General features: G+C 35.7%; 1 protein-coding gene across 4 annotated transcripts in view; it reads right to left on the reverse strand.

The window, feature by feature from the left end:
- The window catches only part of LOC125058298 (zinc finger protein 652-like), a 31,466-nt gene that overhangs the window by 3,810 nt on the left and 13,966 nt on the right, over positions 1 to 13,690 (reverse strand). The window contains exon 6 of one of the 4 annotated variants that reach the window (XM_047662355.1): positions 4,862 to 5,593. The exons of 1 other annotated variant lie outside the window; for it this stretch is intronic. In XM_047662355.1, the coding sequence (XP_047518311.1) occupies positions 5,028 to 5,593 (566 nt within the window). In that variant the 3' untranslated portion in view covers positions 4,862 to 5,027. Of the gene's footprint in view, positions 1 to 4,861; positions 5,594 to 9,446; positions 10,017 to 12,551; positions 13,103 to 13,690 lie in introns of those variants that run through there. 2 more of the 4 variants (XM_047662357.1, XM_047662358.1) reach the window with 2 other exon arrangements.

Raw genomic sequence — 13,690 nt, forward strand, 5'->3', positions numbered from 1 at the left:
TAGTTAGTACCTCGACTCATGCACACATACAAAAGCAAGACTGTACTTTGTTTCGTTCAAGTTTTATTTTGACTGTATGAATGTGCCCCGCGTACGAAGGGTAACGATCTTCCCCTATATATAAAAATAAAACCCGTTTTCCGTTGTCACGACATAACATGAAAACGGCTTGACCGATTTGTCTGATTTTTTTTAATAATATTCCTTGAAGTACCAGGATGGTTCTTACGGAGAGAAAAATAAAAAAAAATGAGTGAAAATGTCTAAAAACAACACTTTTCTATATTCCCATACAAAATATTCGTAACAATACAAGTCAATTTGAACTTTAATACCATAACATAAAGTTCAAATGTTAGTGGTGGGGTTCCGGGAAGGTAAATATTTATTTTTTGACATAATGTATTTGTTGTCTTATCAACTTTCTTTTTTTTTTCTTACTAGCTAGACCGTTGTCCCGAATAGCAGAATAAGTATTATAAAAAATAAAGAATCGACTGTTAGGCGGTACGATGTTCGCCAGGCCAGCTAGTAATTTATAAATTAATTCTGTCTATGCTTCAACATGTGCCTGGACCATTGCTTTCGCCATTTAAACCGTTCATCACAATAATCGCACTTATGTATTTTCTCGGTAGAATGCTTGACTTTATGCTGGTACAAATTCACCTTAGAACCGAACTTCATATCACAAACCGGACACGCAATATTCTTTTCACCCATATGAAAGGTTTTTTGATGGAGTATCACTTGATGTGGATATGAAAACTTTCGACCGCACGCGTTACACGTAGGCGCGGGGACGCCATGTTTTTCTTCCATGTGTTTCGCGCGCAAATGCGCTCTCACTTTAAGCTCGCAGAAATGACAGCCTGTCATTTTAGACGTCAGTTTGAGGTGCACAGATCTATAATGTTGGATAAATAATCGCCTCTGTTTAAATATTTTTCCGCATGTTCTGCATTTGTAGTCGCCGGATTCTTCGATTATTGAATACTCGTCGTCGCCTAGAACAAAAGATTGTATCACTTCTGTTTGTCCTCTTGTGCCTTTATTGTTTATGAATATTCTTCTTTATCTAGTCAGTGTTGTAAGCCCGTTTTCAAAATTTTAAAACGTTTTTTATGAATTAAGGCTATGTTCAGATGGCAATAATTTGACTAGACATTGTGGTATTTTCATATAACTGTTCACATGAGCGCGCGTTAACGCGCGTTAGCGAGCTAGACTAGACATTGTGGTATTTTCATACAACTGTTCACATGAGCGCGCGTTAACGCGCGTTAGCGAGCTAGACTAGACATTGTGATATTTTCATACAATGGCGCTCAGAGAAAAAGTCTCTAGACGCAGGTGATCGCGCGTTGACGCGCGCTTTGATATTAATGTAATGTCCGTTTGCTGTTTATTTGAGCGTGCGCTTTCATCGCGATCGCATATAATTTAGTTAATTTTCGTAATTATATTTATAACAAACTGGATCTATTTTTCAAAATTGGATGAACCCAATGTGTACGTTTTATTTTTCTATATTTTTCTTTATAATATAACCACAAAATAATAGCATCTTCCACGTCCATTTTCTACGTTCTACCGAACTAGACTGACGAGTACTCTCGCAACGCGTATTAGCGCTCATCATCTGAACTCTCTTCAAATTTGATCGATATGTGAACATAGCCTCAAACGACACTAATTCTTGTGGATACACTAGTTTAATTTATATTATAAAATATTTACCGTCATTAAACGTGGTTTAAATGATATTCAGAAGCGGGATTATGAATTATGAGTGCCGAATTTCAAAATTTAATACATTTTTGGCGTTCGGAAGTCAGACATAGTGCTGTCTCGCGACTGAATCCCGACACGTCGTCCACTTTTTGGATCTAAGACCTTCATTCCTCACGATGCTTTCCTTCACCGTACAAGCGAAACATAGCCACTATGGACTCATAGGGAATAGAAATAAAAAGCGAAATCTTCATTTTCAACAAATAAATTTATTTATTGTAGATTATTTTAAAGTAACAGTAACGTGTTACAGCTTCATCTGTATTTTTAATTACATAATTGTCCCTTCGATAGCGCCAGATTCGATTTCGAGCAGATTTCCCTCTAGACTTCCACTTTCTGACGAACATAAAGCCTTAAGAATTACATTACGAAATTAGTGACATGAAATTAATTTCATGACATTATTTTTACCAATAGTTTCACGTGTAATTCAATATTGTCGTAAAGCATGTATTAATTTCATGAGCAAATGATGCGCGTTTTTTGGTGAAATTAATTTCATGCATGCAAGTGTCGCGAAAGTGCCTGTGCTGTGTGGACGTGTGTTGATGTTGATGTTTGATGCTAATACATGATGCCACCCTGAATTCTTATGATAAAGACTTATTTATTTCCAGTTGCTAAAAAACGCAGCATTTTACAACATTTTAATACATAACTTCAATCCGGTCAAAATAGTGTTTTATTCAAATGAACATAAGTTATGTTAATCAAAGACAATACTATGAGCATTTTACGTTTATAAAGAAGCATCTCTTTGGCTACATTGAATATTTAAAAAAAAAACGTGTGGCACTCGGGGACTGTCGCGGTAAAGCTATTGCATAGCATTTATTATCAACTTATGCAATTATAATTTTTTTTTATATATGCTTTATTTTCTATCTTTGATATTAAGCTACGTCACCGATCTCGTCAGAGAGGTGTGAATACGCAGTATGCGTTCTGTCCCACTCAAACGCACTTGCGCTACGTCACCTATCATGCCAGACCGATGTGTGACACAGTATGCGTTTTGTCCCGCTTTAACCTGAATTGGCCGCACCTATATTACAAAATTAGTTTCGCATATATCGATGCTACTTTCGTGAAACTGATTTCCCATGCATGCCACTTATTTCATAATGTAATTCCAGCTTAATGCCCGCCTTCCACTGCGAGCGGAACGGACCCATTACGGACTTCGCTTAACTCGTAACGATGATTTTCATACATGTGCTTCCACCAAAGCGGAGACGAGCGCAGCGGAGAGAGCGAGTTGAAAGAGTCACATATGAGGTTAGCGAGTTGACCGAGTTTCCCACGGAAATGAAAATGAAAATGTATGAAAAACATCGTCACGAGTATAAATAAAATAAAAATGCCTTTTTATTTCTTGCAAAAGAACAAAGTAAACTTAATACTATTTTATTACACGCTTTATATTAGCTTCACCTGTATGTATGTATGTATGTATGTAGGTAACCGACTCCTTCGGACTCGATTTTGACCCACTTTTAAACAAATATCGATGATAATGCAATAATCCGAAAAAAAATTAAAAAATATAACTAAAAAATAAAAATAAATAATAGTTTAAAAAAACTAGAACACACGCTTTTAAAGCACACCAAACTAAAAAGTGAAAAATAATTCCTAATTTAGGCTGAAAATTGGTGGTAATGAACAAAAAATACTGGTATCATTGTGAAAAAGAGTGGGGCGCTCTGTGCCATATTTTTCGTCTATCGAGCAACCCACGCTTTTTCACAATAATACCAGTATTTTTTATACATATATTATTTATTTTACACATATATTTTAAAGAAAGTAAATTACACAATTATTATTTTTTACTAATTTTTGTATCTATTTCCCAATTATTAATTTGCAAGAACCCTTCCGCAGGTGTAGGCCCCCTCCAGGGATCTCCAGGTATCACGATTTTGGGTGAGCTGCATCCGCAGCCGTTTGAGCAATGTCGTCCGCCCATTTCGTGAGCGGTCTTCCTCTGTTATACTCATCACGAGTATAGCGGAGTCCGTAATGAGTCCGTACCGCTCGCAGTGGAAGGCGGGCATGAGTGTTGGATTTTGACATAGACCGTTCTCTGACTTATATATGAAGGGGTCAGGGGAAAAATACCTTTTGTCACATAATAAGCAAACTGAGATATTACTAATTAAAAGACCTACCTAATAAAACACTATTTTGACCGGATTGAAGTTATGTATTATTATAAATTTACAACTATTTAACATAATTTTAAATTTATCCGACGTTTCGCGTGCTTTACAGCGTGCGTGGTCACGGTGACTGAAGACAAAAGATGTTGAATGTCAAGAAGTATCACAGCTGCAGAGAAAGTTGCATTATCTGTATTTATTTCCCCGGAGTTGGTATCGACTAAAAGATGGAGGGTTTTGGCAAAAATGGCTCACGGTGTCCTCTATTTTCGCGGATTGTGTTTCTTTTTGAGATTTTAATTTGGATATTATTGGATCCCAAGTGTTTGACAATTTTAGAAACTAACTAAAATTGTCAAACACTTCAATCCGGTCAAAATAGTGTTTTATTTAAATGAGTTATGTTAATCAAAGACAATACTAGACCTACCTAAGTAAAATAGTGTCATTTATACCCAAACAAATAAGAAAAGCTTTTTTTATTGAAAAGATGTTTATTGTTAATATAATTATAATTTTTATCATTTTGACTTCACATCGGCTAAGAGTTGTAATTAAAAATTGTGACTGAGTCAGAATATTCTCGTTAAAATCATCCTATGTCCACCAACATCAGGGGAAAAACGATTGATGTCACCAAGGCACTTCAACTGCAATAGTTATAATGGTATAAGGGGGAGGGCAGGTTAGGGGTAGGGGGAGATCAGGTTAGGGGTAGGGGGAGATCAGGTTAGGGGTAGGGGGAGATCAGGTTAGGGGTAGGTATAGGGACTAATCAAATCTAATTATTGTACTTAAGGTTTGAAAAAAAACTGTTTTGCCTAAAAGTCTTATGGATAACGGTACGGTTGCTTTTTTCCTGCACGGTTCTGACATTGGGTGTTTTTTCCCGTTACCGATATTTTAAAAGTTTGAAAGCGCAGAGACTATAGATGTTATTGCCCTGTTGTTTTTGACAGAACTTAGCGACAGACTATTACCATTCAGACTGCCTTGTCAGTTGAAAAAAATAAAAAATGTGACATAAGTTGTTTTTCCCCTGACCCCTTCATATCTTATCGATATTTATAACATTTCAGTATGCCGCTTCGTAATATGATATTTCAAACTACTCTGTTGCACGAAGGACTCGTTGCAAATACTGCAAACATGTTTCCTCACATCCAAATGCATGTATATATGCGTCTTCAAATTCTTCTTCCACCTAAAGCTTTTATCACAATAACTGCATTTATACGGACGTAAGCCCGTGTGTATAATAGAATGTTTTAATAATAACCCGTTCGACACAAATTTCATCTCGCAAATCGCGCACGTGAAGTGCTTTTCGCCCATATGGTATACTTTCTGGTGGCGCAACACTTGGTTTGGGAAGGCGAACTTCTTGCCACACGCCCCGCAGGTGGGGAGGGGCAAGCCGTGTGCCTTTTCCATGTGAAAGGGGCGACATTGTGTTGGCACTTTTTCTGGACAGAGGTGGCAGCTCCGTAATTTGGGGCGCTGCTTGAGGTGCACGTGTTTGTAGTGTTGGCTTAAAAGGTCGCGTCTTTTGAAGTTCCTGTTGCAATCCGCGCACTGCCATACGATGGTACCGTTGTCTACCCTCTTTATAAACTTTATATCTCGTTCATCTGGAAATAAATTATTGTATAAGAATTTGTTTTTGACTTGAAAACTAATCAATCAATTCAAAAACATTCAATTTTAATAATGAAAGGTAGCAAATAAGAAAATTAGATATCTATCTAATATATAAAATTCTCGTGTCGCGGTGTTTGTAGTTAAATTCCTCCGAAACGGCTTGACCGATTCTCATGAAATTTTGTGTGCATATTGGGTATGTCTGAGAATCGGACAACATCTATTTTTCATCCCCCTAAATGTTAAGGGTCGTCCACTCCTAAAAAATTTTTTTTTATTTTTTTTATGATACAGCATTAAAAAATACATACAACCCCTACTTTTCACCCCTCTACGATCAACCCCTATTTATTATTATAAATAATATACATAGCAAACGAAGTTTGCCAGGTCAGCTAGTTTATTTATAAAACGCACACTAACGAAACACATATAGACACTTACAAAGAACACACGACATACAAAAACATACATCAATGACAAGTGAACACAACATTTAAAGGGAATCTTAAAATTATAAAAGAGATTAATAATATAATAAAAATAAATTACAATATAGTAGATTAATAAATATAAATACTAAATCAAATGTAATTTAAAAATTGCCACAGGGATCAAACTATTTAATTTGTTTTAATTTTCTTTTTCATTATTTTTATTATTACGTAATGACTAATAAACGGTGGGTATATATTAAAATTTAATATTTTTCAGCTTGTTACATATCTATTGCACTCCCTTTGCCCCGCATACCCAATACCAGTACCCCTCTTACGCAACACCGTTATAAAAGGAAACAAATGGACAATAGAGATCAGAAGCTTTTGATCGGATACCTCATATCGGACCGGTCAATTCTCAACTAGTTAAGTTCATAATATAGATTATTTGTCGTGCACCTAATATCGGGCCGATTAAATAGTTATATTTAGTTAAGTCCTAATTATTGTATTAGTGATTAGTTGCGTAGAGATGTGGGATCTCTCTGCATCTTCTACCGCATTTACCATGGAGAGTGTTCAGAGGAGTTGTTCGGTCTAATACCTGCAGCTGAGTTTCATCATCGGACGTCAAGGCAAAATACAAAATACCATCCGTATCACCTCGACGTCCGTCGTTCCACAACAGAGCGTTTTCTAAGGCAGTTTTTGCCGCGCACCACCACTATGTGGAACCAGCTGCCCACAAAAGTATTTCCGAACCAATTCGACTTAGGGTCCTTCAAGAAAAGAGCGTACCAATTCTTGAAAGGCCGGCAACGCACTTGCGAGCCTTCTGGCATTGTGAGTGTCAATGGGCGGCGGTATCACTTAACATCAGGTGAGCCTCCTGCCCGTTTGCCTCCTATTACATATAAAAAAAAAAATTAAAGTAATTTAAATATATTTTGTTTTTTTTTGGGATTCACCGCTGGCCTTCACTTAATTAGCTTTTCAATTGTTATTGGTGACAGAACAATGGCTGCAGAATCTTACGCTAGAAGAATTGGAGTCGTTTATCTTGAAGGCAAATTAGCTTGATTTAAAACATTAGGTAAATGTGCCAATTTATTTAAAGTACACAAAGGTAATGTGATATTGTTATTTTATGTTCGTTACATATATAAAAAAAAAACCAAATGTATGGTAATAAAATATACATTTGCATTTTTAAAACAGTTTAGTAACAATGTATGATATTGTATAATCTATGGAGTTGTTAATTTGACGTTTCATTTTGAAATGTCATGTTAAAACTATTTACGGTAGGTACCTTATTGTATTATTATATTTTTATAATAACTACGATTTGAAGAATGCTTGTTATAATTATTTCCGCGTTATATAGAACATGAATGACTTAAGAACGCACATGTACGTATATTATTACAAGTTTTGTATTGAATACATTTCACATCATTCTCGTCACTTTTATGTCAGTTTCACCTTCCCACAAAAAAAAAAATTCAATTCCCGCCCCGCATCGTAACGTTTTACAAAAGGACCCCCCAAATTCGTTACGTAATACTTGAACCCTCCCTGTATATAATTCATGTAATCTGTATTACACTCAATGACACTTTATTTTTTATGCTGTCTAACAGCGCACTCGCACATATTATTGACTATAGATATCTGTCAAAACATAAGCCATGTCATCAGTGACTTAACTATACCATATGGGGCCCGTGGCAAATTCTTTTGATGAGGCCCTATCAGTTAAAATCGTCACGTTGTACTTTTAGTTTTATTTTATTAGGCTATAAAAGCACGGCGCGCGGTGTGGTCGCACTCACTTCTTCGCCGTTGCACTAGATAATATAGACATTATTTATAGTTATTGTTGTTGAATTTGTGGTTATGTGTTCTTTATTAATTAATAGAAATTGTGTGGTAAATTTCGTGTAATCTAATTTGTTTTTTTTTAGTAATTTTATTTGTTAATTTCTTACTATATATATTATATATTCTATTATATTAGATTAGATATTATATCTCTTGGGTCGGGGGCCCGTGGCATTTTGCCAGCCCTGCCACCACTTATTACACCACTGCATGTCATAGCTGTCAACTTCAGAATCCTTTGTCTGGCATGTCTACGTCATGTTAAACTGTATAATTTCAAATAAAACTAAGTTTAAGTAATTAATATCTCGTTTAATTAATAATTTCATATAAAATGTACATTTAATAATTACTAAATAAAATATAGTAAAATGTTATCCTAGACACAGTATAATAATTAATATATAATAGTTTAAAAAAACTAAAAAACACGCTTTTAAGCACATCAAACTAAAAAGTGAAAAATAATTCCTAATTTAGGCTGAAAATGATAATGAACAAAAAATACTGGTATTATTGTGAAAAAGCGTGGGTTGCTATAGACGAAAAATATGGCAAAGAGTTTTTTTAAACTATTTTTTATTTTTTAGTTAAACTTTTTTTTTCGGATTATTGCATTGCCATTGATCTTTGAGAGGTGCGCAAAATTTGAATAAATTCTGTCCGTTTAAAGTGGGTCAAAATCGAGTCCGAAGGAGTCGGTTACATACATACATACATACATACAGGTGAAGCTAATATAAAGCGTGTAAAAATAAATAATAACATTTCCTTGCTGTATTGCGATACCTATTCGTTGAGAGATTCAAGCACTCTGTGCTCACCGATACTGTCTACCAGACGCCAAAGATTATCGTTCAAAATACATAAATAAATGAGTAATAGACAATACATTTATACTGTCTGAGTTTATGTAATGCTTTAATAAGCTTGATGAGCAGTGTTAGCCTAGTGGCTTCAGCGTGCGACTCATACCTGAGGTCGTAGGATCGAACCCCGGCTGTGCACCAATGGAATTTATTTCTATGTGCTCATTTAACATTTAACATTTGCTCGAACGGTGAAGGAAAGCATCTTGAGGAAACCGACATGTCTTACACCCAAACAGTCGACGGCGTGTGTCGACGGCTGATCACCTACTTGCCTATTAGATTTAATAAATAATAGTTTAAAAAAACTAAAAAAACACGCTTTTAAAGCACGTATAATCTATAGACGAAAAATATGGCACAGAGCGCCCCACGCTTTTCACAATAATACCAGTATTTTTTGTTCATTACCATTTTCAGCCTAAATTAGGAATTATTTTTCACTTTTTAGTTTGATGTGCTTTAAAAGCGTGTTTTTTAGTTTTTTTTTAACTATTACTTATTTTTTATTTTTAGTTAAATTTTTTTCTCGGATTATTGCATTGTCATCGATCTTTGACAGGTGCGCAAAGTTTGAATTAAATCTGTCCGTTAAAAGTGGGTCAGTCCGAAGGAGTCGGTTACATACATACAGGTGAAGCTAATATAAAGCGTGTAAAAATGATCATGAAACAGATTAAGAAATCTGAGGCCAAGACCTAAAGTGGTTGTAGCACTGATTTTTTATAAGCTTGATTAACGTTTCTTATGCAAATGCCCAGCCACATGCCGTCTCAAATGCTTCTTCCATTTGAAGGCCTCATCACAGAAGTCGCACTTAAAAGGCCGTTCCGTCGTATGTTTAATGACATGTTGTCGTAAATTCGGTTTCGTACCAAAGCTCATATTGCACACCGGACACACAAAATTCCTCTCGCCCATGTGGAATGTCTTCTGGTGTTTCACAACTTGAAATGGGAAGGCAAATTTCTTCCCACACGCACCACACGTGGGTGCCGGAATCCCGTGAACTTCCTCCATATGCTGGGCTCGAAGGTAGGCTCTGACCTTCTCGGGGCAATAATAGCATCCATGGAGGCGAGGTCTTTGCTTCAAGTGAACGTGCCTGTAGTGCTGTTTGATGGAGTCCTTTCGTTTGTATGTGTTGGAACATATTTTGCATGTGTACGTATGTGAGCCATCCTCTTCGATCCGTGTTGAGCAATACTGTTCTTCCAATTCTAAAACAAAAGAGATCCTTGAAGATATTATGGAGTGTAAAAAGCGGTACTAACTCTTAGTCTTGCCTCAAAATTCTGTATATATTTCGTAACTGTTTCGATGTTATCTTTCGCCTACGAGTGTTATTTGCGTCCACAGGAAGAAAGTCTATTGGTGCACAGCAGTGATTCGAACGCAAGATCTCAGATCTGAACCACAAGACCAACGCTACTTTTATGAAGCGTACAGAGCTCTCAATTAGTTGGAATTATGTATGTACCCCGATTACTCTAGGACGATTGGACTGGTTAAGACATTTTAGTTTTAAACATATACTTCTCAGATAGACGTGGTCATCAGGATATCATAATGGCACTGTGGGAAATTTGCTTTTGCCACGTTTCATGATGATTAATCTAATAGACAAGTGATCAGCCTCCTGCGCCGTTGACATTTCCGGTTTTCCTTCACCGTTCAAGCGAATGTTAAATGCGTACATTGTTTGATGATTTACTATTTTAAAAGAGTACCGAGAGTTTTTTACGCCGGCTTTTTATCTCGACCTACACCCTCTGTCTTCTTTGCCGATGAGTAGGGATGCCTACAAATTCAAATTTAATGACGTGGAATAAGTGATACATGTATCTTGTGTTCCATAATTAACATATTTTTTTATTTATTTTACATAGAAAGTCAATTTGTGCACAGCCCGGCATCGAACCTCCGACCTCAGGGATGAGAGTCGCAGGCTGAAGTTACTAGCCCAACACTGCACTATGCCAGTTTAATAGCTTATAAATAGTAATTTTGTATTAATATCTACCCCTCATACTAGCGAGGGTCTGTAAGGTCCACTCGATTAATATTTATTGATTTACTGCAAAGTAAATTAATTTAATTGTTTTGCAAAAACCAACTTTATGAGTTTAATAAAGTGTGCTATCGTTGACATTAGGGTACTTGTCAAAGTCAAGTTGCACATATTTATTTATTTACACTTCGTTGCAAATAAAAGACAATACATAAAAATTATAAGGGATGCAACGGGCGGCCTTATCGCTAATAAGCGATCTCTTCCAGGCAACCCTAGTTAAGAGAAAAACTAAAAAAAAAAGAAACATGATGCGTGCGAGAAGTGCAGAACCAAATGTTATATAAAAAAAAAATATATATAGTACCTTAATCTAAAGTAATACAAAAAAAAAATATTAATAACAGACTAAAAACTTAAAAGCTAATCTTACAAATACATGAACAGCGAATAGTGATGTAAAAGGAAACATAAGAATTATACAAGTCACGATTGATGAGGATAGGATAAGGTTAAGAAATGATTGTACAGAAGAGTTTTAAAAGATGACAGAGAGGTAGCCAATCGTACGGAGTCAGGCAGCGTATTCCACAACTTAATGGCGGAGATCGTAAATGAATTGCCTAAGAAAGATGAAGATTGGATGGAATTTCCAATAAATAAATTTAACCACGATGGTGGGGGCCTCATAGCCTAGCGGTTTTATTAAGTGGCAGCTTGGTGTGGGGTACCGGGTTCGATTCCCGTTTCGAGGGCAAGTTTTAATTTAATTTTGTTCTCGGCCTTTGGGAGGGTTGTGCGGTACCGAGCGAGTGCTTAAACCTTCCATGGAGGACACGGTCGAATTTCTAAAGGCAAGCACGAATTATAAAAAATCTTATACTTGACACTGGCTAATGCACAAACCGTGCCAGAGCCATAAAAAAAACCACGATGGTTTTGTTTAGCCTATTTGAGTAACGACGACAAAGAAAACACATTTTTTGCATTAATTTATTGGTCATGTAAAACTAGTTTTATATAAAAATGTTAATTCATATATGAACTATTGTTGTTGTGTTTTATCTTTATCTGTGTTTTATCTATGGAACTGACAGAAATAACAAAGGACCGGTCCTCAGATTAAAATACTTTGAGACAATGTTATTCGCATACAAATTTGTATGACGTATTTATTTTAATAATATAGAATAATATTTTAATAAACACCCCTGTCGCACACTCTTTCATGATAACAAAATGCAAGATAATCGTAGGGTCATAATAAACCTCAATCTCAGTCTAATTTAAGATTCAGAAACGAGACAGCCCTAAGTCTAACTCAAGTACGTCAAAATAGAATTTGACATATAGGAGTAATTTTAATTCGTTTCTGAATCTTATCCCTAGTATATTTAGTCTATATATATAAAAATAAAACCCGTTTTCCGTTGTCACGACATAACATGAAAACGGCTTGACCGATTTGTCTGATTTTTTTTAAATAATATTCCTTGAAGTACGAGGATGGTTCTTACTGAGAGAAAAATTTAAAAAAATGAGTGAAAATGTCTAAAAACAACACTTTTCTATATTCCCATACAAAATATTCATAACAATACAAGTCAATTTGAACTTTAATACCATAACATAAAGTTCAAATGTTAGTGGTGGGGTTCCGGGAAGGTAAATTTTTATTTTTTGACATAATGTATTCGTTGTATTATCAACTTTCTTTTTTTTTCTTACTAGCTAGACCGTTGTCCCGAATAGCAGAATAAGTATTTAAAAAAAATAAAGAATCGACTGTTAGGCGGTACGATGTTCGCCAGGCCAGCTAGTAATTTATAAATTAATTCTGTCTATGCTTCAACATATGCCTGGACCATTGCTTTCGCCACTTAAACCGTTCATCACAATAATCGCACTTATGTATTTTCTCGGTAGAATGCTTGACTTTATGCTGGTACAAATTCACTTTAGAACCGAACTTCATATCACAAACCGGACACGCAATATTCTTTTCACCCATATGAAAGGTTTTTTGATGGAGTATCACTTGATGTGGATATGAAAACTTTCGACCGCACGCGTTACACGTAGGCGCGGGGACGCCATGTTTTTCTTCCATGTGTTTCGCGCGCAAATGCGCTCTCACTTTAAGCTCGCAGAAATGACAGCCTGTCATTTTAGACGTCAGTTTGAGGTGCACAGATCTATAATGTTGGATAAATAATCGCCTCTGTTTAAATATTTTTCCGCATGTTCTGCATTTGTAGTCGCCGGATTCTTCGATTATTGAATACTCGTCATCGCCTAGAACAAAAGATTGTATCACTTCTGTTTGTCCTCTTGTGCCTTTATTGTTTATAAATATTCTTCTTTATCTAGTCAGTGTTGTAAGACCGTTTTCAAAATTTTAAAACGATTTTTATGAATTAAAACGACACTAATTCTTGTGGATCTTACACTGTTTAATCTAATATATAAAATTCTCGCGTCGCGGTGTTTGTGGTTAAACTCCTGCTAAACGGCTTGACCGATTCTCATGAAATTTTGTGAGCGTATTGGGTATAACTGAGAATCGGACAACATCTATTTTTCATCCCCCTAAATGTTAAGGGTAGTCCACCCCTAAACTTTTATTTTTATTTTTAGATATTTTTTTCTGTTTTTATTTTTTTATGATACACCATTAAAAATACATACAACCACTAACTTTCACCCCTCTACGATCAACCTCTATTTTTTTATTATAAATGGCAAAACGACGTTTGCCCGGTCAGCTAGTCTAATATATAAAATTCTCGTGTCGCGGTGTTTGTGGTTAAACTCCGAAACGGCTTGACCGATTCTCATGAAATTTCGTGTGCATATTGGGTATGTCTGAGAATCGGACAACAT

Source organism: Pieris napi, chromosome 18 (assembly GCF_905475465.1).
Source record: "Pieris napi chromosome 18, ilPieNapi1.2, whole genome shotgun sequence".
NCBI classification, from domain to species: Eukaryota; Metazoa; Arthropoda; class Insecta; order Lepidoptera; family Pieridae; genus Pieris; species Pieris napi.